This window comes from Choloepus didactylus, chromosome 6 (assembly GCF_015220235.1).
Source record: "Choloepus didactylus isolate mChoDid1 chromosome 6, mChoDid1.pri, whole genome shotgun sequence".
Lineage (NCBI taxonomy): Eukaryota > Metazoa > Chordata > Mammalia > Pilosa > Megalonychidae > Choloepus > Choloepus didactylus.
In genome coordinates this window covers 93,547,759-93,575,563 of record NC_051312.1, presented here as the reverse complement: position 1 = coordinate 93,575,563, position 27,805 = coordinate 93,547,759, and the positions used below count along the sequence as shown (strand labels likewise).

The 27,805-nt window shown below is 43.3% G+C and overlaps 1 protein-coding gene across 1 annotated transcript in view; it reads left to right on the top strand.

Annotated features, from left to right (window-relative positions):
- TENM4 (teneurin transmembrane protein 4) overlaps positions 1 to 27,805 on the top strand; it is a 771,745-nt gene that overhangs the window by 682,598 nt on the left and 61,342 nt on the right. The window contains exons 19-24 of the mRNA XM_037840847.1: positions 9,920 to 10,039; positions 15,916 to 16,177; positions 18,840 to 19,107; positions 21,444 to 21,587; positions 24,311 to 24,560; positions 26,797 to 26,817. Coding sequence (XP_037696775.1) covers positions 9,920 to 10,039; positions 15,916 to 16,177; positions 18,840 to 19,107; positions 21,444 to 21,587; positions 24,311 to 24,560; positions 26,797 to 26,817 — 1,065 coding nt within the window. The remainder of the gene's footprint in view (positions 1 to 9,919; positions 10,040 to 15,915; positions 16,178 to 18,839; positions 19,108 to 21,443; positions 21,588 to 24,310; positions 24,561 to 26,796; positions 26,818 to 27,805) is intronic.

Below are 27,805 nucleotides of genomic sequence, written 5' to 3'. Positions count from 1 at the left end.
CTTGCCTGCTTCTGCCTCCTCCTCCCACCACAGCCAGGGCCATGCAGCTCCATCGAGGAGGTGTCATTCCACAGGCCAGAGGACAAAATCCCAACTGAGGAGAAGAGGTTAGAGCAGCCCTAGCTGCTCAGCCTCGAGTCCCTCCTATTGTCACACTTGTCAGCTGTGCCAAATGTGTGTGTGCTGTGTCCCTGAATCCTCGTTTTCTGTGCGTGGGTTTTCTACGTATGAGTTCCTGCTGTAAGCACCTAGTACCCTACCACGTAAGGACTCAAGACTTGCCTTTTCTTGCCAGGTTTTCTACCCCTGCCACATCCTAGTCTAGAACTCCATCCCTGCTCTGCCTAGGGGCTGGGCTTAGTTATCTGGTGACCACTGGGCATCCACAGCCGGTGCACCTGTCCCCGGGAGGCCCCTCACCATGCCTGACCTCCTGCCAGACCCTCCTCCCTCATCCCTTGAGTGACTGCTTCCCTTTACTGCCACCTGTGTATTACCATGTGCCTAAGATCCAGGCTGCTGCGCTGGACTTTCTCCAGGCTCTGTCTTGTGTTCTGACAGAAAGACAGACAGGACACACAATCATGGAATGAATTTGTCCACTCAGAAGCTGTATCTGGATTCATGTTTTTAGCAGAGCTGCCTCATGTTTTTCTAACAACACAAACCATCTCCTGAGAAATCTTAGAAGCAGGCCTCTGGCTACACAGCACAGAACTATTTAGACGTGTACTACAAGTCCCATATCCCCAAGCACATGGACACTGCTTCTGAGCCATGTCCCTCAGATTTGGCCAATCCTATTACCCAGGAACAGGAATCTTGCTCCTCCAAGATCTCTGGTACCCAGTCTCTCTCAATCCTGCTTCTCCTTTGCTATGACCTGTGGACTAACTTCCCTGGAAATGTAGTTTTGTGAATAGTCAGGGGTTCATTTTTTGCGTGAACCTTCAATCCCAAAGGATTCCTTTGAGAAAAGCCTCTGCCCTAAGCATGCAGCGTTCAGCAGCAGGTTTGCCCACAAGCTTGGGCTTTTGGACTTGTAGCCTGGGGTCTGATGCTCCTTCATGTCTGAAGAAGCTCAACAGCTACATAAAGCGAGGCGGTCACTGAATGGTGGCTTCTGGTGGCTGAGTTCCGCAGGAGGCACAGCCTAAGGCAGCCTCTGAAGACACTGACAGTTGCTGGGTCACCTCGTCAGGTGACCCCAGGTGTTATTCAAGGCACACCTGTTGGTGCCCGGTCTCAGTGTGTTATGGAGGAGAAGCACCACCCCGTCTCTAGAGATCATTTATGAGGACCTCAGACTCAGTCACCATGAAGACCCTTCAGTTTAAAAATTAAACTTTCCCTATCATTCTGAAGGATTCTGTGGATTTCTTCTTCCCTCTCCCCAAACATACACAAAATGTACTGAAGAAAACACTTTTTTCTGTGTAGTGAACGGTAGCACTTCCATGTGATGTTTATTCCATGTTCCCAGCAAGACTCTGGTGGAGTCTAAACTGAGCCCAACTGCAAATGGAAAAATAGGAGAGGACGTTGGGACAGAGACTGGTGCTTTATTCCAACTGTGGGAATGTTTTGGTTTCATACTATAATGGCTTAGTATGTATCTCCCATTTTTATTCCATACTAGGTTTATTTCCAGATTCAAGGACTTTTAAAAAGTCAAATTATATTTATATGAGAATGTGAGTTCTTCAGAGGTAGGGACTCTGTCTAAATTTTTCTTAATTATTTAACAAATGTTTATTGAGTACTTTCTGAGAACAGTGGAAAGTAAGCCTGAGCCCTGTCCTCCTATAGTTTCCACATGCAAATAAGTAAGAAAATGAATGAATACCCTCCTTACCATCCAGCTTTGTGTATAGCAACTAGTAGGTGCTCAAATAACCAAACTCTCTTCTCATTTGCGAGCTCTTTGAGCATCAGTTGTCTCGGATGGATGGATGGATGGATGGATGGACAGACGGATAGATAGACAGATTGATCTTTTTTTTAACTTTGGGCCATCTGAAATATATACAGTCATAATTTCTTCTCCCATCATCTTCTTTCATTAGTTTATCCATTTATTTATTTACACATTTATTGCATGTGTACAATATATCTACTTCTGTGCTAAGCACTGGAATTACAGAGATGAAAAACACATTACCTTCAAAGAACTCACTGTCTATTAAAGGAAATAAGGCATGTGAACTAATAAATACACTTTACTGGGATAAGTGCATTGTGCTTTGGGAGTATACAAAGGAGGGAGTGGCTCCTTTATACTGAGGAAATCAAGAAGATCTTTGCTGCCAAGACAAGCCCTAAAAGAAAAATTAGTAGGAATGGGGAGAAAAGACATTCTAGGCAGATAAAACAGCATGGACAAAGGCAGGGAGGCAGGGAAACTCATGGCAAGACAAGGCAAGGATATGAGAGGTAATGCAATATCGTCAGAGCACAGGGTCAGAGAATGGAGAAATGGGACATGAGCCCAAAGCGACAGGGGCCAGGTCCTGAAGGGCTTTATATGCCAAGCTAAAGAGTTGGGACCTTATCTAGAGACAGAAAATACAGAAAATAACCTGCAGACATGGGAAAAGAAGAGTGATAAGGATAAAGTTTGGAGAGCTCAGGATCTTAGATTTGCGAGATGCCTCATGAGAAGATCTGGTCTAACCCCCTGCCTTCCAATAAGTCAGAAATTATTTAAAGTTAAGTAATTAGATCAAGGTTTATTGATTTTGGCCTACAGCCATTGAAAGACATATATAGTAAACATATAAGAGCTCCAAAATAAGTTAGAAAGAAAAAAGCACAAGAAGGAGTTGGCTTTTGAATGCAACACTATATAGCATATTGGCATTTATTTCATAAAAAGAAATCATCAGACACACACCACCGTCACTCTGGTGCAGTGCAGCCATCCTAAGATGGGTGCCCAACGTGGCCAATGAGGTACAGGAAAAGAATATTAGAACTTCTCTCTATATTTAATTTTTATCTTAAAAAATAAGAAAAAATATACTCTTGTGGAATATTGGATTTTCACTGATTTTCTCCCTTGCTCACGACATTAGCTGGTCGCATCTGGACCAACACATGGGTATTCTGAGGGAGCTTGGGATCCAGTCCTTAGGGAGATGAACAGTGAACACTCGCTGATTTATTCTAGTGTATTACACATAATTCCTGTGTGTGTGTGTGTGTGTGTCTATACATACATATAAAATCTAGTTTTAACTAAACTTATTCATAAAGTGGTCAAGTGACTTCAAAAGATTCCTGCAAAGAAACTACAGATTGAAGGTAATACTAACAATGCAAGAACATACAAAGAAGAAAATGGTAGAGCTGACACTTCTCCTACCCCTCCTACAAAGTCTTCCTCAAACACACAATGAGGTTAAAAATAATAATGACCTCTCTCATCAGATCTAAAAAAAAAAAAGTTAGCTGAAAAATTCATAGCTCTCAAGAATCGAAAGAAATTCAAAATTATCAAGAAGACCATTTGAAATATGAATTTTTATCCATTAAACCTTACAGCAAATGTGTATTGTGCCTTCCATTACTAGATAATGATGGCAGCACATGTGTCTGCTTTAAAAATCAGTATAAATACATCAAAGGAGCCTGCTCAAAAATGTTTACAGAAGAGGTGTGCAATCAAAAAAGTGTTTGGAGAGCCCTGCTATAATGATGTTAACTCTGATTTTTGAGGCAACTATTTAAATTGAAATCCTTGGTTAGGTACGTATCTGTGTCAGACGGTAAGTTACCTGAGGGGTTAAGTGACTTTCCCAGGATCACGTGGATAATAAGAAGTGGCAAGCCGTGGATTGGCATCCTGACCCTCTGTGAGAATGGGAAGTCCCTCCCCCTGCCTGGCCTGTTTTCTCACCTGTTCAGTGAGGGGTTTAGAAGAGATAATTGGGAAGGTCTCATCTGACTCTAACGTTTCATGATTAGGGGGTTACCAAGAATATGTGCCTCGGTGGAAAACATCATATCAGAAAAGCTGGTTAAGGAAACTGAGGTGGAATATTTAGATGGAAATCTAGGAAGAAAGGCCTGCAGATCAGCCTGTGCCCCGCCTGCCTAGAAAGATGGTCTTGGAAGCCGCAGGGTTGACAGTGTCAGCATTTGACTGCAGAATCCCCTCAATGGTGGTAATTTGACAGGCTGTGAAGTAGGGCTTCTCATCTGGGCCCAGGTAAGGATCTTAAAAGACTGGATAAATTGTAACAGATGCTGTAAAAATCAGCATGAGTTTAGCAGAAAACAGTTTTAAAAGGGTTTGTACAAGTCAGGCATGTAAATCTATTTAAAGTATGCAATGCAAAGGGGTGATTTACATAACCAATGGTTGCATTGAGTAGCAAATACTTTAAAGCAGAGAAAAGCTAGCATTATTATTTACCACCTAGATCCCGAAATAACTATTCTGATCCCTTGAATGCCATCTTAATTAGCTGCTTTCATTTAATATCCAAAAAAAGTTAAAAATTGCCATCTTTCTGTCTTCCCTTTTCTTTATTTTCATGTATAATATACATTAAATAAAAAAAACCTAACAATTTCTACCATTCTTTTTTTAAAGTCTTCAAAACAGAAAGTAGTAGTGATTAAGAGGACAGAATCAAAGCAGTTGGTCTGCAAGCTCAGTCCTCCATGGGAAGGCGACTGAAGGTACTCAAGACTTGTATGCAGTTTCTGTTGGCCAACTGGAAAAGCTCAGCCCTTCTAGCCCTAGATCCTCCCACATATCACTGTCCTGATAAAGTAGCTCAAAGTTCTCTGACATCACCCCCACATCAGTTCTTTATTCATTCAGTATTATGTATCGATAATTTGCATTGCAAATTATTATTATTATTATTATTGCATTGATAATTTATCTCAGGAAGAAGTGGTAGGGATATGGTGGAAAGAGCACTGAATAGGGAGTCACAGTTCCTAGTTCTTACTCTGCCACTTGGATAGTTACCTCATCCCTTTGGACCTCTAATCTCTTGTATGTCAAATGCAAATAATAAAAATATTTACTATTGGTAAATAATTTTTCAGTGCATTCAAGTTCCAGAGCAAACACCTGTTTGGAGGAGTCTTTCTTTTGCCCACCCAGAAATGGGTGTGCATCACCCCTGCTCAGATCTGAGAAAACAGTACTGAGGGAGAGGTGGTCTCTCTATTCAAGGAGCTCGTGGTGTGCTGGGGGAAAAGATTGTCCTTATTGTATGACCACACTCAGAATAGCCTAGAGGGATGGGAGAGGCGGATGCACCCAGCTGGGCTCTAAAGGCTGAATAGGCAATTTTCAGGTGGACAGAATAGGTCCAGACAGAGGGGACAACTCAGAGATGAATTTGAGCTCAAACTTTATATAAGCTTCATAATGATCCTGAAGCCACTGTGTTGTAGGGCTACTTCAGCTGCAGTGGATAGCACTAGATAAAACAATTACAAATTCTTAAACATGTATTAGATTCCATTTTATATCAGATTGGGAAAAACTTCAGCCTGCATTTGCCATATGAGAGATTCGATTCCAAAGGGATGAGGTAACTATCCAAGTGGCAGAGTCAGAAATAGGAACTGTGACTCCCTGTTCAGTGCTCTTTGCACCACACCCCTACCACTTCTCCCTGAGTGACTGTTGGGTTGCTTTTTGTTTCCTTTTGGGGATGGTTGTGTCTCCTAAAGTTTCTTCTTTTGCTCTCAAATCTGGCTGCTGTCTTCAGGAAGCAGTCAGGCAGATTGACTCCCACCCCCCACACTGGTATCAGCAAGGTCTTGAGTGTAGAGTTGGATTAATACCAGTATGTTTGGAGCCCGCCCCCCTTGGCCTGGCATGAGTGCTCCTTCCTGGCAGAGTTAACCCAGCCTAATTGCTTGTTTTGTATCCCAGCTGCCTGACATATGCCAGACCCATGTGTTGACTCACTAGTGTCAGAGACAACTCTACCAGGGCATTTCTAGTTGGCTTTCGTGAACACCAGAAAGCAATCGGGAACCATAATTGATGCATATCTGTAACCCCAACACTTAACACAGGGCCTGGCTCATAGTAGGTGCCCAGTTTCTTGATTAAAGTAAAGTGAATTTTAATGACTTCTGGTATAGATAACACAGTAGAAAGAGTAAGAACTTGGAAGAAGACCTGGCTTTGAGTATGAGCTCAGTCAATTGACCTCCTTACTATGTGACCTTGAGCAAGTCACTGCTCTCAGAGTTTCAGTTACTTGATCATTTTTTCCCTTCACAAACAGGGTAAAAATCCCAAGCTTACCCTAGCCACTGGAGATGTGGTCCCAGCCCTCATCTAGCTTCTATGTAAGCATGTAAGGTTGCTTTTTAAATGAGAATGATGTAATCAGATGGCAACCACAGTAATGACGAGATACATGTAAGGCATAGAAAAACCAAAGGAAGAGTGATTAATTGTGTCAGGAAAAGTTGGTGACAGCTTCACTGAGGCAGTGACAGCTTAGACGGCACTCTTAGGATGAGTAGAAAATAACACCCTAGCACTCCATTATGCCAGTACAGTGACCAAGGGAAGGGAAAACATCAAATATAGAACTGGTGATACGAGGATCGTAAGAACTAGGTGGAAGCCACATTGGTGAAAATGATCTGCTCCCCATGTCAGTGATTTCTCACCAAGGTGGTCTTCAGTTACAGAATTTGACAAAGCGTCCACCATAACTTAGCCACTTCTCCAACACTGAGCAAGTGCCTGACCCTTCGTGTGGGGTCAGTGGTCCAGCGGTGTGCAGAAGCCTGCTCATACCAGGTCACCAGAGCCAATTATTAAATGTTCAGGAATCTTGCAAGCCAAAATTAAACAGCTATTATCAAAAATTAGATTGTACAAAATTAAAATATAAAATAAGTTTTAAAGGGATATGAAAAGCAAAGGTAATAAATACTCAAAAGTTACCACTTCTAATTATTTTACTCTACTTTATTATTATCTTTGCTCTTGAGGTGATTTAGGGTTATTGTGGCTGTAAAATGGAAATAGTATTCAACAGTGAGCTACTACGCAGCTCTTGACAGCTCTGCATTTAGCGACATCACATTGGTACCTCGAAATTGGCCCTGGTAGGAGTATTTACACCATGGACATGAGCACACATTACATATTAAGGCTGTTTTTCTTTTTGTTTCTTTTATTTTCTTTTTGAAAGCCTTTGTTAAACATTTACCTGCCTACCACCTGGTGGTATCAGCTAAATACTTGGATGAAGAAAGAAAGCATCAGATAGTCCAGCACTCAGATTTTTCCAAACTTCCCTGGACAAAAGCACATGTCAGGAGAGCAATTTCAGAGGCCTCCGCAGAGCAGGCTTCATCGTCTCCTTTGTCCCAGGGAAGTCTGTATGTTAAGCTGGGCTTTCTTGACAACTGAAAATCATGGTCAAACAGAAGGAGGATGGACGTGTTTTTCTCCAGAACTTGATTCCTGAGCCAAATGCCTGTTTTGGCAAGAGACCTCTATGGCCTGCAGGGGCACAGGGAGTCAACTTAATCTTCTCCAGAATCCTAAGCAATCCACAGACGCATGGGCTAAAATTACATCTGCTCTGACTTGCCGAAGCAGAAGCTACATGATAGCCAAATAGCCCTGATTTAGTATTTCCCAATTATCAGGAAATCCTAAAAGGGAGATAAATCAGCAGAGGCTGGCCTGCATGTGTCTGAGGGGCAGCAGCCAGGACAGCCCCAAAAAGGAAGCCGTCCCCAGAGGGCTGGTTATTGTCCAGGCAGAATCTGAAGGCACATGTTTCAGGAGAAACCTGGAGAGTAGCCAACAGTGGGAGATGAGATCTGTTAGTAATTCTCTGGAAGGACAAAGTTCCAGCAATAAGAAATTCAATTTTCCTCCATTAAAGAAAGCATCTCTCAGTACCAGCAGAATACAATTGATGGAATAAATCTTCCCCATTAGCAGAGAGATAATTTCACATAAATTTATTGGGAGACCTTCAGAGCAGGACTGAGAGTCTTTGCTGGGCCTTGCCCGCTTAACTTGTTTGCCACATAATTGCATTTAGACAAGGGCCTCGGAAGGAAACCACTTGGAAGGAAACTGCTGACTGAATTAGCATTAACCAGATTGTGTGGAGTGAGGTGCAGGGGGTGCAGTGGGAGTGGGGAGCTTGATGCATTGTGGGTAGTTGTTCTTGCCTTCAGAAAGGACAGGCTGACACTAGTGAGACCAGCTGCTTACAAGCGTGGTGTTAATTGCTTTTCTCATCAAACAGAGAAAAGTTTATCACTCTAGGAAGGTAGAGATGTGGGCACCTAATAAAGCAGGTGCTGAGTTGGAAATCTTTCTCTTTGAAAGCCCATAGGCTTCATCGGTAGCTCTAATCTGGGCCAGAAATAAAAAGCCTTCAGAACCAAGGTGAACAGAGAAAGTTGTTTAGAAGCAGTACCTGTGTTTTGCCACAGATTTGTCTGTCATTGAGGGCTCTTTCTGCCCTGCCCCGATGCATTAAGACGTTGATACCAGCCAGGCCTTCATTTCCACCCTCTGTCTGTGGTAAACAGACATGGCCTCAGCACTTGACCCAGAGCCTTGAGGCCTGTGTTCAAGGCCTGGCTCTGTCACCACTTCCTGTATGACTTTGGGCAAATAATATAGAATAAGAGTATTCCACTAACTCAGTGATTTTATAACTGACTTCTACAGAGACTAAGATTCCACAGAGTTGCCCTCAGAAGCACCCTGAGGAGAGAGGGAGCCCCACATCTACATCATCTAGAGCAGATCTCAGTTTCTGTTTTCCACTTTGGGGTCCTTATAAAAATGTCATCTGCTGAAATGTTGGGGAAAAACATCATTCTAGATGTTCTCTAATTGTCCTCACTTATTTGCTCAGTCCACCAATTTTTAACAATGAACTAGGACTTGTTAGACATAGTCTAGGCACTGTGGAGAGAAAGACACTAATAAACTTTTTCCCTGCCCTCAAAAAGCCCTCCATTTAGTAGAGAAGAAACGCATGTATGGTGTGGTGGGTAACAAGGTGTTGTGTCAAGTTGGAGGCGGGGGACAGAGTGCTCAGTTCTGATTAGGGGCTTTGAGAAAGACTTCAGGGAAGAGGCATCATTGGAAGCTGGGTCTTAAAGGATGAGAATCTTGGGTGAGGGGTGCAAGAGTGACATTTTTAGGCAGATGGAAGGACATTGCACAGGCCCAGAGGCTTTACACAACAACATTAGCCTGGCAAGTTTGGGGAAATCAGATGGTTCGTTGTGTAGACTACAGAAGGAGAGCAAGAGGTGAGGGGATATTGGGAGAGGTAACAGGTTACAGAACCCACTCCAAGGGGATGCTAGTATCTGCCCTTCTCCTATTCCCATGCAAGACAAGAAGAAATACCTTCTATCCTGTTCACTTTATTGTATGTTCACTTTCTGTGAAACTATTAGTGATAATAATGATGACAGTCACTCATGGAACTTAACTCTGTAACAGGATGAAGAAAATGAGGCTCAATGAGCTGTCACATACTACTACAAGTTCAGAGACCTAGGAAGTAGCAGAGCTGGGATTTGAACCCAGGTCACCTGACTCCAAAATCCACACACTTAACTGTACTGTTCTGCCTTCTGGAATCAGCTTTATCTCCTTACATCATTATATAGTATCCTCAGAAAACTACGCCTAAGAGAGATAATTGAAAACCTCTCCTAATAGTAATTCTTTTGAGGACACTCTGATGCCTTAAATTGAGACTATCTGAAAAAAAGAAAGTTATTATTTTTCATCTTGAGTGAAAACCATGAGCCCCTGGATGCAAGATGTGTCTGGGTGACATGCGTTCTGTCTTCTGACTTCAAGGGGTTCCCTCCCAGTCAGACTCTGAGCATGAAAGGTAGATCACATTATTCTTTTCTCTTCCCACAGGCATGCATGTGTCATTCGTGGTCAAGTGATGACATCAGATGGGACCCCACTGGTTGGTGTGAACATCAGTTTCGTCAATAATCCTCTCTATGGATACACTATCAGCAGGCAAGATGGCAGGTAGGATATGGACCAGAAAGAGCAAAGGCTCTGCCCTTCTGGCCTCCCTGCTCTCACAGCCTTGCCAGATAGCTGCTGCAGGAATGGCAACCTGGAAAGAGCATGGGCTTGGATTCCAAGGACCTGAATTCAAGTGCCCAGCTCTGCAACTCACTGGCTTTATGAGCTTGTATGTAACTGTGGCTGTAGATTAAGCAGTTTCTTTCATTTGGTTCTCAGAGTAAGCATGGGGTACCTTATACATATTATCCTGCTCCATGGCTTATGATATAAAATCCTGTAATGTGGACCACTTTCTGTAGACCCATCATCTCCAGGAATCATAGCCATTCCTATTGTGTAATTTCCACCTTGCAATCACTCAAGTCCTTGGAATTGACTGTCAATCTGCCATTGGGTGAGGACACAATTCTGACCTTCAAATTCCTCTTAGAACTATCAGTAGAATGAAGCAAAGAGTTTCCTTAAATAGCTCTGCTCTCCTCCTTGCTAGCTGTGTGTCCTTGGACAAACATCCTCACCTCTCTAGGCCTCAATTTCTTCATCTGTCATATGCTCCTAAAATTATCTGCCTCACAAATTGGTTGTGAAGATTAGATGATATGATGGATAGGGAAGCACCTTGTACATAAATAGTTATTTAAGAAATCATAGTTCCCTGCCCCATGCTGATTTATTGCTACATTTTCAGTGTCTGACACATAGTAAGTATACGATAAATATTAGCTGTGTCTTAAAATTATAAAGTGCCTAGAAGGTAATGGTTACAGTACAGGCAAGAGAGTATTTTGGAGAAAAAGGGAGAGGAAAGGGAAATGTGGAATAGACTGTCAGTGGTGACAAGTCCTCTATTTTTAGTAAAGTCAGGTGGTGGTGGTCCATCTGGCTAAGTGTGGACCCATAAGGTTGGTGTTTACTCTGTGTTGGAAATTAAACTCCAGCCTGATTGATTTTAGCACCTCTTTAATCCAATATCAGATGTGAACATGTCCTGGCCGAGGTGATAATGAAGTAGAGGCTCATCTGTTTGTAGACATGTGTGCCTTGTAGATGGGGTTGGCAAGCTTGGCATGAGGGGCTTCTCCCCTCCCCTCACTCCTTGTGAATGGGAAGGGCCCAGCTAGATGAGTTGGTGGCCATTCCTTAGGGATAATCTAGCCAAACCAGTCCCTACTGCTCCCTGCCCTGCATCCATTCCATCCCAGGAAGCACCCTGGTGCAGACTTCCACCTCAGCATAAACGAGTCTCCTTCATTATGCTCTGTCTTTACTAAGAGTGCCTGCTTTATGGAAACGGCAGATGTGAGCATTGTAGGTGTTCCAGTTTCCTAATGCTGCTGGAATGCAAAATACCAGAAATGGATAGGCTTTTATAAAGGGGGTTTATCTGGTTACATAGTTACAGTCTTAAGACCATGAAGTGTCCAAGATAAGGCATTAACAATGGGGTACCGTCGCTGGAGGATGGCCAGTGGCATCCGGAAAACCTCTGTTAGCTGGGAAGGCACGTGGCTGGCACCTGCTCCAGAGTTCTGGTTTCAAAATGACTTATCACCTAGGCCTGGACATGTTCACATCCTCTCTAGGCTGCAACTTCTTGGGGCAAACTCTGGGCTAGTACCACCAAAGTGTCAGCAAAACTCTGCTTTTAACAGCCATCTTCAAAATGTCTCTGTAAGTTACAGCTCCTCTCTCAGCTCCTGTGCATTCTTCAAACTGTCCCTCTTGGCTGTAGCAAGTCATTCCTTCTGTCTGAGCTTATATAGTGCTCTAGTAAACTAATCAAGGCCCACACTGAATGGGCGGGGCCACACCTCCATGGAAATTATCTAATCAGAGTTATCACCTACAGTTGGGTGGGTCGCATCTCCGTGGAAACACTCAAAGAATTACAATCTAATCACTAATACATCTGCCCCCACAAGATTGCATTTAAGAATATGGCTTTTCCTAGGGGATCTAATATATACAAATTGTCACAGTAGGCAGCAGGTATTCTGATGACATTATTACTTACTATGAAACAATCATCAAAAAGGAGTCTTTGGGGACTGCTTTTTACTCCCCAGTTACTCATGAGATGGCAAATCATCAGTCCTTAAAGCTCTGATGGGCTTGGTTAGTGTGGGTCCTTTAAACACACTAGAGACTGGCATAAATTCGATGGTCCTAAGGAAAAGCTCAGTAGAACATCCAGCTTTGATTTCTCCTGTTTGTGCTATCCCTGCCCTCTCTACTGCCCTTGAGAGGATAGAGGCCCTGAGAGGTAAATATTGACCATGTTTCCTGCATCAACCTCCTGTATTATGTCTTAGTAGCCAGAACTGCTACAGCCTGGAGCTTGAGGTTCTTAAAAATGCTTACCAGTTCATTATGAGGCTTCAATTATCTTCCCAACTTCGACACTGCATAATGTATGGGGAAGTCATTATGTGAATGAGTAACATCGCGCCCATTTCCCTCCCTGTCTTCCCTGAGTCACTTTCTTTCTTACCTCTCCTGCCCCAGGAGAAACTGCAAGGCTGGAGATAAAGTCTGGGAATAATAGTCCATGCAATTGGACTGAAAGTTCAGGGACTGTGACTAACTCTTCTTTGTATTCCTCACTTTCCATGCAGGTGCCGTGATACCCTCATCCAGCACCCACTGCCCGCTCCCTCACTCCCTACCCCAAGCCCCACCCCCACACACATATGTGCTGAAATCCCAGGCCTCAATTCTTAACAGGGGCTCATAAACAGAAAGTAGCAGCAGAGAAGTGAGCCAAAGAGATTATTAGAAAGATGGAAAATAGAAGTCATGGAGAAAAATTAAAAGAATAGCAGACAAAAGAAGCAGTTCAGGCTTGTCTAACTCAAAAATGATTATACACTGCATTTTGTCCAGGGAGTGTATGGGGTACTGTGCTGGTCCAATCCATTATCCCATCTATCTCATTAATAACTCTGACAAGTGATTATGATCATCAACTTCGTTTACAGATTTAGGCTTAGAGATGTGAAGGAACTCACCTAAGGAATAAGTGGCAGTGCTCAGACTGGCCCTAAGCTGAGAACTAGGCCTTCCCTTTGTGGTCAGATTCCATATCTACAACAAGACTTCCTCTCCAGATGAGCAGGCCTGGTCCCAGCTGATTAGCCCCCAGCTCTTGGCAAGACCAGCTGCCCCCAACTTGCTCACAGCCTTGACAATGTGTTTCTTCATGTTTGCCTTCCCTCCCTCCCCACACTCAGCATCTCGTGAAGAGAGCTTGTAAGTCTGGCCAAAATTCAGTTTGACGGCTCTGTCAAATGTTCTGTCAAAGAAAATGTTCTGTCAAAGCACAGATGCTGTTCAGTTCTGTGGCAGAAAAACTTGTTCTCTGAGTCTTTCCCCCAAACCATGGATATTCTCCTGGAAGGCCAAAATATGAACTCTTGATTCAAAATAAACACCCTCCTTCCCTGGTGTTTTCTATCATTACTTATTCAAGAATGGGAAAGTCCATGCTTTGTTATTTATTATGGGCCCAGAATGAGCTGAGTGAAGAGCGGGCAAGAGGGGGTGAAAGGTTCCTGCAAAAGGTAGAATACAAGAATCAGGGTTTGGAACATGGGGTCCCTGAATCTGGGGACACCACCTTGTAGGAGTGAGATTTGGCACCAAGACAGGAAAGCTCAGTGCAAAATCCTTGTCACTTCTAGAGGAGGGAGGAGCAAACTGGAGCAGTGAATCCAATTCCAGATGTTGCATTTATCAGGGATAAAGGTGGGGGCCTGAATTGGGGTCTCTAAAACCAACTACACAGGTGAAAAGTGTGGTCACTCGTAATAACAGCTAGAGTAAAAAGGTACTTAGGGAACTTAGTGGACAGTCAGTCCAAAAGAAGTTGACAGTGTCACACATGCATTAATTCAATAATCTTGTAACTATCAAGCACTGGGCTAGGTTCTGGAAAGACTGAGAAGAATCCAACAATGTCCTCATGCCAGAGAGCTAAATGAGTAATTACAGTGCAATGTGAAGTGAGCTATAAAAAGGAGTATGTGTGGTACAGTGGGAGCCCAAGAGAGGGAGCTGGAATTCTGACTCAGTGAGGTTTATTGAGGAGGTGACATTTGAGCTGTCAAGTTTGACAGTTAAGAGGAGCTCTCCAGTCACACCTTGAAAATGCATCCTAAAAGTAATAAACTAAAAACACTTTTCCCAAAAAATAACTGAGCCATGGGGTAGGGGTGACAGTTGTGGCAGAACCAGGTCCAGTGAATAAGCTTTCTAGCCTCCAAAGCTAACCAGAGGTGGGGAGACAGTCCTCCTCTGGCTGTAGCAAGCTCCTCGTCACTGGAGGTGTGCAAGTAGGAACTGAATGGCTCTTTGGCAATTAGTCCCCTTTTGAAGAGACTAAAACATCAAATTGGGGGAAAGGATTGGATCAGATGACCATTAAATTTTCCTTCTAGTGGTTCAGCAGTTTTTCTGGATTTAAAATTTTCTGTTTTTAAAAAGGGGGAAAGGATGCAAAATTCTAGTCTGGAATCATATAGCACGGTGAACATAAGGTCTTAAGTAGCAGCCATTCGCTTTACCTAGCTAAGCAAACCTGGCCTGCAGGATTAGTAACATACCTGGGTTTACACCTGGGCTTCCTTTCTGCTTGTGTATAACTTCAGTTCCCCTGGCCTCTGATCCTATGACTGCAGCACACTCAGATCAGGCTCTCTGTGGGCTGGGGCAGTGTCAGAAACATTGGGGTGTAGAAAGTCTCAGATCATTTCCTCAGATTCTCAAAAAAAGGTCCATGCCAAGGCTTGGACAGGCAAGCACCTTGCTAAGTTTGTACAGGTGACAGAAGTTAAGATATCAGAACCAAAAACAGAGCTGCTGGCAATTTCCTGACTGGGTCATGTTTGAGCATAAGATATTTGAGGGTGAGGCAAGGCAGCCTTTGCCTATAGAATTCCTGCAAGCCTGAAACACACTTTAAAGAGAAGCCCAGCAGAGAGTCATCTAGGGTGGGAAAGGCCTGGAGACCCTATCACAGAGCAGACCTATGAGGTATGGTTTCAGAGACAGAACTAGGACTAGGGAGGCAGGCTGCTGCTCAGAACACCTTCCTCCCCTTCTAAGGGTCCAGTGAGCTGAGGGTGGACAGCCAGCTCTCCGGACACTATCACTGATCTCATTTCAAATGGGAGGTTGGAACTCAAGAGTCTTCTAGTTCCTCTTCTACATCAAAGATGCTATGATTTGAATTGAGCCCATCTCTAAATTGCATAACTGTTTTATATTCCCAAAGACCTTTGTTGCATTATCTTTCATAATCAGAGTTAAGATTGCTGTGGAGTTTTAGAATCTTAGTGACTTAAGAATAATTAGTTTGAACCTTTGCATTTTACAGATGGGAAACTTGAGGATCAGAGAGATTAAGTGACATCCACGATCACGCAGTAGTTCATGGCAGAACCAGGACTAGGCTAGGGCTTTAACACCCAGGTCAGGTCTTGTTCTGCTTTAATTCTTCTGTCTTGTTACTGGACATCAGCTCTAACACAGTTAAGAGATCTTAAGTACCAGGAGCACCAGAGTAGAGGATTCATCAGCTGTCCTGTGTCCTGGCAAATGGCTCTCCATAGCAGTGTTTATTAATTTGGTTTCAGCAAATTCTCTATGGTGAATCATTTTACAACATGGTTTCTGGAAGTTTTTTCACTGTTTGTGGCTGCAGTCAAGTCCTTTAGCTTTTAAAATCTCCGTCAACAAGTCCTCAGACCCTTTGGTGTAATCGTCTCTTCTTTCTCCGTCCCTCTTACTCCTACTTCTAATCCTCTTTCTCCTTTGTTTCCTGTTTTCCCTGCTCCCTACTCTCCTCTCCCTCTCTACCCTCCCCTCCCAAACAGCTTTGACTTGGTCACCAATGGCGGTATCTCCATCATCCTGCGATTTGAGCGGGCGCCTTTCATCACACAGGAGCACACCCTCTGGCTGCCATGGGATCGGTTCTTTGTCATGGAAACCATCATCATGCGACATGAGGAAAATGAGATTCCCAGCTGTGACCTGAGTAACTTTGCCCGCCCCAACCCTATTGTCTCTCCATCCCCGCTGACATCTTTTGCCAGTTCTTGTGCAGAGAAAGGCCCCATCGTTCCAGAAATTCAGGTACTCTGCTTTCTTAACTGCACTTCTCCATGCTTTTATTCCATTTGGCTGTGGAGGATGATCTCAGAGACAGGGGAGAGAGAAAACGCACTTTTGTGGGGCCTGGGTCAGACCCCAACACCCTGTCACGCAGAACCCAGCTGCTAAACCCCACATGAGCCATGTCGTCAGGACACGAAGGCCACCTTCTTACCAACTTAAAACACTTGAGCATCCTTAACCTGCCTGGCACACATCAACATATAATAAATTCCCTCTCCCTTTCTACTCTGGCATCCAATTCATTTTCACTTTCCCCAACCTCCAATGTCCCCTCTCGTTATTTTTGCTAAAAACATTTATAATGATAAGTTCTCCCAAGATGAATGAACAAGAAGGTTCCAGATAGTGAGCATCTAGTAAAGATTAAATGTCTGGCACATAGTAAGTGCTCAATAAATTTTAGCTATTATTATTATTATTGAGATTATTTTACACATGCTGCTTTCATGCCAATTAAGGATTGCTTTGGTTCTTATCTATACACACAGCAATTTACTTACTATCATTAACGGGAAGTAATTGGAAAAGATGCATTTTAATCTCATGGAAATCGAGATTGATTCTTTGCCTGATAAAGCTCAGCTGAGCTAAATTTCCTCTTCTAGTCCCCAGCTCTATTTCTAATGGCAGAAACCAAGGCTTGGGGAAGAGGAGAGATGTCAGTGCAGAAGCCAAGGAAAAGCCCCAGTCATCTGACCTCCCTAATGAGAACTCTGGCGATGTGCATGTTAATGGATCACAGAGCTGGTGAAGCAGGGAGTGTGGGCATCTGTATGTGTCTATTTCATGCCTGGCTAAGCAAACACATTTCTCGTGTTTGCCCTGATGAGTTGCTTCAGATGACAGCCCACAAGAACGAAATACAACCATTTTGAAATTGTCATTGGACCTACAGGTTGAAACCTCACTGCTTTTCAGAGATTCAGCACTTGTCTCCTGTCTAAACTACCAGGCTGACCTTTCTTATGAAATGGTTGTCAGTGGAGACAGAGCTAGCTGGAGAGAAGTAATTTGTTACTCAACCCTGGCTCAGCTCCAGCTAGACACTTTTTCCAGGCTCAGGGACTTTGGAACAAATGAGGTTAAAGGTCCCACCCTCTTGATAGTGCTCCCTGGGCTGGGAGTCTACAAGCCCATTTGGGTCACAAGCCGTGCTTATTACCAGATTCAACAAATTCAGGGTTTCCCAGTCCTGTCATTGGTTGGCCTTTGCAAGTACTAGGAGATGTAAATTTAAAGGGGTACATTGAAGAGGGTAAATATTTATGAGAACATCAGGATGCCACTTCAACTGTGCCTGTGATTCACCAGGGTAGAGTCATGCTTTGCTTGGAACTTGTAAGCTGTAACTTAGAAAGATTGCTTTGGTTTAAGCCCAATCCTTGAAATTTTTTGTGTTCAGGAAAATGGGTGGGGGTGGGATCTTACACCCATCTGTGAGATGGACAAAGTGAAAAAGACTTCCTTTATACAGGCCTGGTTTTTCTGTGAACATGAGGGTAGAATCACTATCCTTTTAATGGATATGTTAGCTTCCAAACATTGATTTAATGTCTCTTCTTGAAGCAGAGCCCAGAGCATCAAGTTGATAAAAGTTCTCTGCTTTTGGTTTGTGCCTGAACATCCTAGCATTAATTTAAAATGTCCTGCTTAGAAATGAGCCCATTGCACCTGGTAGAAAAAGTGCTCCCTTTCCCACCACTCTGTTCACTGAACATGGTACTCAAGCTGGGGACCCAGTGTGCAAGGCAACTCCAAAGAGCCAATTCAGCTTCTTTTCTATGGATGAGCTGGGGTATTAGCCACAGATCTTTGGCAGGCTGTGCTCTCAACTCTACATAAATATTTGTTTTGTCAACATCTCGTCATCATCTGTGTTTACTTTCCTCAAAAGGAAAGCCATTTGAAACAAATCTGACTTTAGGGAAGTTTTGAGAGGGGAAAAATAATTCTTGCTTAGGCACATATCCACATTAGTCTGAAAGAAAGGTCTTTCTTCACAGTACCTTCTACTTCTAGCACCATCAGCACCACCTAAAAATAGTGACTATCTGTTATGTGCTGGGATTTTCTGTGTGACAATCCTCACAGTAATGCAGTGAGGAACCTGAGACTCAGTGGTTATGCTACCATGTTTTCTAGAATGACACAGCTAGTATATGAAAAACCACATTTTGCTAAGTAATTTACATGCATTATTGTATATACTCCTCTCAACAATGCAATGAAGTCAGTATTATCATTCCTGTTGTACAGGGGAAGAACCTGAGGTTCATCAAGGTGAGGTGACATCTGGGTTTAGACCACATAAGAAGTGACTTGGAAACCAAATCTTCTGACTCATGTTTTCCTCCCCCTTCCCACTCACTTTTCATGCTTTTCTTCCTTTTCCTTTCTCCTCCTCTTCCTCTTCCCCCTCTGTTTCCCCTTCTTCTTTCTTCATTTCTTCCTCTTCCTCCTCCTTCTCCTCTCCCACTCCCCCCCACCCCCATACCACCCTTCACCCTCTAATTACTCCTTTTGCCTCTTGAACACCCAGAGTCCTTGGGGCTGTGACCATCTTCCCTCCGTCTGTTGATTGCATGACTGTCACTGACTGTGATCTGTCTTTGCCCTCTAGGCTTTGCAAGAGGAGATCGCTATCTCTGGCTGCAAGATGAGGCTGAGCTACTTGAGCAGCCGCACCCCTGGCTACAAATCTGTCCTAAGAATTAGCCTCACCCACCCCACCATCCCCTTCAACCTCATGAAGGTCCATCTCATGGTGGCAGTTGAGGGTCGCCTCTTCAGGAAGTGGTTTGCTGCAGCCCCAGACCTGTCCTATTATTTCATCTGGGACAAGACAGATGTCTACAACCAGAAGGTGTTTGGGCTGTCAGAAGCCTTCGGTAAGCCTCCCCACCACAGGACTCAGTGCCACCCTCGGAAAGAGAATAGCACTTGGCAGCAGGGAGCTCCTTTTCCACCTCCCTGGTTCCCTCCTTCTCCTTTCCTCTTCTCAAATCAAATATATCTGAGGCTTAGTTGGCCTTCTGGAACTCTCACAGATATTCATGACCTAAAAGAATTTATTCAAAGACTTGAATGTGGAAAACCCAAACACTAAAAAAAGTTAAAAAAAAAAAAACAGAATGGCCCCTGGAAAGCACAGTAATGATACATGATGGGCCAAAAGCGACAGTGTGCCACGATGTTGGACTGCATTGACATTGCCCTGCCCACCTCACTGCCTTTCAGCCTAAACCTACCCATTAGCATGTGGACACCTGGAGGTCCTGGGTTTCTTCAGTTTATTGAGGTGTAGGAAATAAGATTCATCATCAGAAATGCTTTTTGGCCTCTTTACTTCATTCCCAATCAGAGAGGTTGTCTGTTTTGTTGTTTCTGCTGCCTTTTTTAAAAGCTGAGGCAGGTGTCATATCTTTACCTGTAGTCCCAGTCTCACCCAGACCTTGGACTTCCAGGGGATAGGTGTGCTCAGTTCAGCTTCAGGATTAGAGCAGGGTCCCAGGAAAGACTGAGAGCTGGACTGTTAGCCGTCCTAACCCCTGCAGGGCTAATCCTCCAAGCACTTGAGAGTAACACCCCAGAAAATCCCTTCCAATCTTGAACCCTACTCCACTTTAATTCCCTTTCTAGATTCAGCAAAAGGCAGAATGAGGAAGCAAAGAAGTAACATGATGTTCAAAAAAGAAAGAAAAGGAAGTAAAGGGGAAAATGTCCATTGTGCACCTGTTCCCCTGTACATTAGTATCTCAGTTAATCCTCACAAGTCAGGAATTGTTATCCCCAAACTCTGCATGAGGAAGGTGAGGCCCAGAGAGGTGAGGGGGCTTCCCAGGGACACCTAGCTAGAAGGAACAGAGCTGGATTTATCCCAGATCTTCCCTGTTGGTTACATCCCCAGTCTACCCTTCAAGTGCATGTCGGGGGCAAAGATGCCATCTCCTCACTGTTCATGATTTCTCCTGTAGATCAAGTCACTTCCATCACCTTTTCAAAACAAAACAAAACAAAAAAAGGCTTGTAACTTCTTCAGATTAAATGAGCCCATTAGTGCCCACCAATGAGTTAAAAACACAAATATCTCCTCCAATATGAGACTTCAAGCTCTGAGGTCACAGATGACAAGGGGAGGCATGGTAGCTGCTAAGGGTTTCCTACTCCTAGGGAAGAGGTGACAGGGACATTTTCCAGCCACATTCTCCTCTTCCCATAGATGGTCCGCAGTCTTTTATGGCACCTAAAAGAAGCTTCAAGGCACCACCCAAAAGTTAAGTCTTGCCTTGAGCCTGTGGTTGCATATTGCACACAGGAGAATAGTGCCTGTACAGAAAGAGACATTGAAGAAATGGCCTTCCTGTCTCTGCTGGTTCCTTTCCATAGGTCAGTTACAGGTCTCTTTACAAAACCCGTCTCAGGCAGCCTACTGTGTTTGCCTTCATCCCAGTGACCTTCTGAGGAGGTCTTGATTTATGAAACACAAGTGAAACCAGAGGATTTTCAAGCTTTGAGTCTTCAAAGCTTTCAAAGTACCCCAACTGAACTCCTTTTCCATGTATTCATTATAAATAATTTTCGATGTTTTTTCTTTATAAAAGTAATACCATGCTCATTAGTAAAAATTTGAGAAATGGCCAGAAAATAGTAAAAAAAAGTCATGTATGTTCCGATGAACAAATAATGAACATTTTATTTTGTTTCTTTGTACATAGTCTTTTTAACATAGATACACTGTTCATACCAGTCTTTTCAACTTAGCATTATTCCATAAGCACATGCTCTTTGTAACCATAATTTCCAGCGGTCACATAACATTCCTGGAGGGCATACACCCTGGGTTTGCTCAACCTCTCGCCCCTTTTTAACCTTTAGATTATTTCCACTTTTCCACTATAATAAATAAGGCTGCAGTGAAGACTTTTGTGCATAAAGAGTCTTCTATACTAAAGATGATTTCCCTGGAATAGATACACCTGTGTCCTTTTTAAGTGTTTAGTACTTTTGCTTAGCTTTTCTTAATAACATACAATTGCTTCTAAAATAGGATATTAAAGCTCTGCATCCATGGTTTAGTATTTCACACAACCCTGGTTCCCAATTAGAAACACAATCCCCTTTTTCCTCTTCCACAAAAAACGAGCAAGGGGCCTTGCATACAGGTCTAAAGGCCAAAGAAGAGGCTTTGCTCACCCGTGCATCTTGTGCCTTTTGTTACCTACAGTTTCCGTGGGTTATGAGTATGAATCCTGCCCAGATCTCATCTTGTGGGAAAAAAGAACAGCAGTGCTGCAGGGATATGAAATTGATGCTTCCAAGCTTGGAGGATGGAGCTTGGACAAACATCATGCCCTCAATATCCAAAGTGGTAAGTGGTTTAATAGAATTCCTTGAGCCTGGCCAGTAGTATGACCCGTTGTCTCATAGCCCTCATGCCCTGCTGAAGAAAAAGCTCACGCTTCAAATTACGCAGGCTCATATGTGATCAGTCAGTCAGAAGCACCAGTCAGCAAACATTCCTTGGGTACCTGCTCTGTGCCTTTCACTGTGCTCAGCACTGGGAATGTGGAAATGAAAGGCCCCAAGAGTTCATTCACACTCTGGACAGAGACGAACACATAGCAGGCATTTTCAGTGCTGGGAAACACAGGACACTTTGGGGGCAGAGAAGAGGCCCACTTCACTCAGCATCTTGATTCAGGCATGTTGTCCCTTGGAGATAACTGCTGAACTGATACTCAAAGGGTCCACAGGGTTAACCCCATATATTTAGTGGGGAGAGAATTCTAGGCAGAGGACACAGCATGCACCAAAACTCTGACACCTGAAAAAAAGAGTGATTTTTTTCATTGCTCACTGTGGCTTGAGCAAAGGATAAAATGAAGGAAATAGCAAAAGCCAAAGCTGGGAGCTTGGGGAGCTGTATCCCAGGTAAGATGAAGACTTTGACTTCATCCATGGGCAAACATTGAGCCTCTGAGAAATTTAGTGCATGTGAGTGACAAGATCAGATTTGCATTCTAGGTAGCTAGCTCTGACCATGATCTGAGATGAGGACTGCTAAATATGGTAACAGTGTCAAATATCTCTGCATAATCTGTAATTGCAATCAAACGGAACATGTTTTCAGGGGAAATGGACAAGCTAATTCTAAAATTTATAATTTAGAATAAATTATATTTAGAATAAAGATTTGTAAATAACTAAGAGAGTCTTTAAAATACGAACAAAGAAGAGGGACTTGCCAGATATTAAGGTGTCTTAAACAAACCATAATATATAAAATTGTGTGGTGCTGGCACAAGAATAAATAAATAGAATCCATGGGACAGTTCATGGAGTCCAGAAACTGACTTGTGACTGTTAATTAGAATGTTAGAAAAGCCAAAATAACAGAGTTGCAAACAAGTTAAAAGTATGTGTCTCACTCACCTAAAATCTGGTGGTAGATAATCCAGGGCTGGTTTAGCATGCTGCAGGGTCAGAGACCCAGAATCCTCCTCTTTCATTGCTCCACTCCCAAGATAATGGTCTAAGGTAGCTGCTTAAGCTCCAGCCTTCACACCCACTTTCCAGTCAACAACAAGAAGGAAAAGCAAGCTCCTTCCATTTTAAGCACATCTCCCAGCAGTTGGACTGCTTACCTTGCACTTACCTGCCATTGGCCAAAACTTAGTCATGTTCCTGGTTGTAGCTGCACATGGGACTGGGAATATAGTCTATTCCAGGTAATCATATCCCCAGCTAAACATCAGGAGTTATGTTACTACAGAAGAAGAAAACAATGGATGGGAGGTATAGCCATGGATAACTACAAGTTTCTTCCACAGACTATATATATGTAGGATTTTGGTATATGATAGATGTAGTATCACATACTGGAGAATGGAAAGATTTTATGGACTTGGAATTGTAATAATTGGTTCTGTGTGGAGAAAAACAAAATTAAATCCCCACTTCAAAATAAATAAGTATGTAATAAATAAATACAAAATAAATAAAACATTTGATTAAAGATATAAATGTGAATGATAACAATTCTAAATTAATAGGATAAAATATGAGAAACTGTTTATGATCTCATGGAAAGATTTCCTAAAAGCAGAACAAACTTTAAAGTAGAAAAATGATTGATTGGACTACTAAAAAATTAAAGATACTTGTCCAGTAAAGTACAGCTTCGACAAAGCTAATATTTGACAGCTGGGAGAAATTTCTTGTGACATTTAAAAACCGAAAGCTCACTCAGCCTTCAGTACGGAGAAGGGATTGGAAGGGGAAAGGTGGGAAGTTAGGGGTCCAGTTTTGAGACTGTGACGATAATGCAGGAGAAAAAGGATCATCAGGCCCTGAAAAGAAACAGTATAAATATGGAAGGAAACTTACCAGTCACTGAAGTCAAGCCCCTCATTTTGTTGGTGAGGAATCTGAAGCCCAAAGGTAGTTAAAGCAGTGGAGAGACCTATGCAAAAATCCAGGATCAGCCCTTTAGTAACAAAACCAGGTAAAAACCCAGGTCTCTTGACTCTACCTTAGTGAGAAGAGATAGTGAATTTCATGCATTCATTTCTATAAACGTTTATTGATATCTATCTGTCTCAGGATCTGTGCTAGGCACTGGAGATACAGAAATGAAAAAGACATGGTCTCCATACTTGAAATTTTATCAATCTAAAGAGAGAAAAATAAGTAAATAAAGAATTAATGCTGTAATAGAGATATGGACTAGGTACATGAGAAGTGTACACCCTATTTGAGAGGCCTTGTAGCTTAACAGTTAAGAGCATCAACTCATAGCTCTCCCACTTATCATCTGTGTGACCTTGGGTAAGATGCCTTCCCTATTCCCCTTTGGTAGAATAGGGCTAATAATAGTACCATTCTTACCGAGTTGTTGTGAGAATTAAATATGACCTGTTCAGCTCACTAGATTTCGGTATGTAGATGAGGTGCAGCCTTGGGAGATGAGCCTGGAAATGGTAGGCAGAGACCTTGCATGCTTTGTAAAATCAAAGTGACTGTGGTCAACTACAGGAGGAGAGACCCATTTCCCGCCTCATAGGTGATTCTGTTCTTCTGTCCTTGTCCCAGGCATCCTGCACAAAGGCAATGGAGAGAACCAGTTTGTGTCCCAGCAACCACCTGTCATTGGGAGCATCATGGGCAATGGGCGCCGGAGAAGCATCTCCTGCCCCAGCTGCAATGGCCTTGCTGACGGCAACAAACTCCTGGCCCCTGTGGCCCTCACGTGTGGCTCTGATGGGAGCCTCTACGTGGGTGATTTCAACTACATCCGAAGGATCTTCCCCTCTGGGAATGTCACCAACATCTTGGAATTGAGGTACATAAGGTGATGCCTTCCTCATAGTTCCTAGTAATGTCCCTTTGCCATCTTATGTACCCGACTAGCATTACCCACTAGGCCCACAGAAGTAGAACAGGACAGAGCCTCACCTGTAGGCTCTGGGACTTTTCACTTTCCATTTCACAGGCTACAGCAAAAGCATGGTGCTCTGGGAGAGCAGGTGCTGCTTCGCACAGTGCACTGCAATGAAGACAAGTCACTCTTGGGACAGGGAGATGTCCTTGGCGCCCAGAAGATGTGGATGGCTGCTGGCAGCCAAGAATTAGACTCCTTAGAAGCCACTAAATCTTCTTTTTGTTTCCTAGCACCAACTGATTGGAATTAGTCATATAAGCCCTTTTATAAGACAAAGGATAGCATATCTAACAAGGCCCATGTGCAGTGTTAACCAAGTTTGGCCTTTTTACTTTAGCATTTGTCAAAGTTAGGAGCAGTTCCCTTCAGCTGACTAGTACTGAGATAAGGTCCAGGAGCTAAAATCAGGCAGTACCTCTCTTCTCCTAGGTGCTACAGAGCCAGCTGAAGTCAGATTTTCCCCCTTCCTAATTATGAGTGACTGGAGCACAGCTACACTTAGAGCTCAGGGGAGGATCTGACCTGTTGGATTTTCTCTGTGCCTCTAGGTCTTTCTAGAACTGGAGCAGTGTCATGAGCTGGAATCTGGGATTATGGAGAAGCTATGTTTTTGAGATAGGGGACCCCCTCACTGTCCCTTTCAGGAGAAATTATACCAAGTTCCCTCACTACTAATTTAGGGAATGAAATACCCCATCTCCTTGGCTGGGAGCCATGTGAGCAGGACAGGCCCTTGTGCTGGAAAGCCTTCCTCCGACATAGGCAGGGGGAAAGAGGCTCCCCCTTGTTGGGCTCCTACTATTTGCCAGGAATAATAGTTCTGCAATATATTCATTATTATCCCCTTTGATAAATAAGAAAAAGGAGGCTCAAGGAGTTTAAAGAATGTGCCCAAGATCCAGCTTCTAAAAATGTGAACCCAAATCCGAAACACCATTAGACAATTCTGCTTCACTAAAGAATTGCAACATGGCCCTGTGAGGACCACTTTGACCTGATGCTTTATTAAGTTGTTCCATGGAGGAAAGTGCATGCTGAAGGAATCTCACTCTGCAGTGCATGCACATGCAAAAGGAGGATAAGGCTTCTGGCTGGCCAACAGCCATCAGGGCCCTAAAGAGAAGGGTGTTAGTATTCCCCACACACGCAGGACAAAGGAGGAAGAGGTCTTTGGCCATGAGAAGAATCAGAAGCTCACATGCTGTGGGCCCATAGAAATTCAGATTTCAGGCTAAATGATACTCCAGCCACTGATGGGGTATTTTCTGCCTTTCTTCCCTCTCTCATGAGTTCAACTAGCATAGACATCTGTGAAGGAGGAAGAAGCCCTTGAGTGTATTAGCTTCAGTCGGTTCCTCACACAGTATTTCTGCCTTCTGTTCTATGATGGAAAGAGCCATGGGCTACCAAGTCAGCTCACCCTAGCAGGGAAGCTGTATATTCAACAAGTCACTTAACCTCTCTGGACTCCTAATTTCACATCTTTCAAATAAGAGATCCCATTTTCCCTGTATCTTCCCCACAGCTGTTGGAGGGATCATGTGAGTCAGTGGTTAGGAAAGGGAGGATTGAATGAAATTTGGAAAGAAAAAGGAATATATCAATATATTATCATTTTGATGTATTTCCTTCCAGTCATCTTTTTTTCTAGGCCTGTGCCACCCTTCTCTTCTAATTACAGTATGTCTCCAATATTGTATCATATTGTGAGTAGGCTCTTGGTGGGCCACTCAAGTTTCGGTAAGTCTTTTTAGGGCAGTTTGTATGCAGACAGAGGCACAGAGCATTGTGCGTGTATACCTCAAGGTATGTGTCTTAGTACAGTAGGGAGAATCGACTGTTCCAATCTCTGTCTTAGTCCTCGTTAAAGCAGCAGAATGTGTCAACTGAAGTCAGCAGTAGTGGTACAGGTGATACCATGCCTCTTCTGTGATATGTAGCTGCTTGTAAGTGAGCTCACTGACAAGTAATATCCAATATAAAATATATCAGTGTCATAGCTGCTAAGTCTTTATTTATTATTATAGTATTGCACAATACCATTGCTGTCAAGTTTTCAGGCTGCTAATAATGCTTCTAACCCCACTGCTAACACCTCATTCTTTCTTCTATTCCCTGCTCTCCTGTCTTCTGTCAGAAATAAAGATTTCAGACATAGGTAAGCCAACCAGTGGAGAATTTCCTTTCTCTCCCCTGCCTTGCTGCATGTTGTATGGTAAGCTGCACGTGTCAATTTCATCTGGCTCAATGGCAAATGAGTCCTGTGTGATTGGAACTGATTGGGAGTAATCAGTTGCAATGAGAGGAAGTCATTAATAATGGTGGGGGTGGATGGGGAAAGCTTGAACTCCCTTTAATCTTTAGCAGAGTGAGACAATTATGGTAGCAGTCTGTGGACATGACAGACTGAAGTAACAGGGAAATTTTTTTTTAAACCAGAAACCTTACCATAGTAATTTGAATACCACAGTCTGTTTATCGCCAGAATAAATGAGGACATCATCCTAACTGTGTTGAGTGAGTTTGATGTCATGATGGGAAGTCTGGAGAAATTCCAGTCAAGCTACGTATCTGGAAGAAGACAGGTTTCAGATTTGCACTTCTACAAACATCCCAGGGGCCTCAGCTGGGATGCCAGTGACTGCACCAGAAGGTTTGCCCACAAGGACAGAGTGGGAGAGGATGTTCAGACCATAAGGACTACTGGAAGAGAACAATCCCCAAATAGGAGCCTTGTCACAGGGTAGCTTTGTCATGTAGGTACACAGTGAAACTAGAGTAGGCAGGAGTAGGGCTGGTCAGACACATGGAGAGAAATGTCAGTCTGTCAGCATCCCCCGTCACTGTGGCACTCAACTGACTCCTGGGTAGCAGTCATCTCAGAGGCCCCCAGCCCCATATACATCTGAGTGATCTGAAAGCAGCCATGGGCTGTTAGAACTGTGGCCTGCATTGCCACAGAAGTGGCTCTAAGTTATGATTCAAATCCAAGTGGCATATGGGGCAGATGCCAAGTTGGGATAAAAGGAAGTCTTGGGGTGGTGGAAAGACTCAGACCCCAAATCCAATAATGGTTATATCTATGTCTATATCTATATAATAAGATATATTATTAAGGTAATAATAATATATATTATTATAAGATA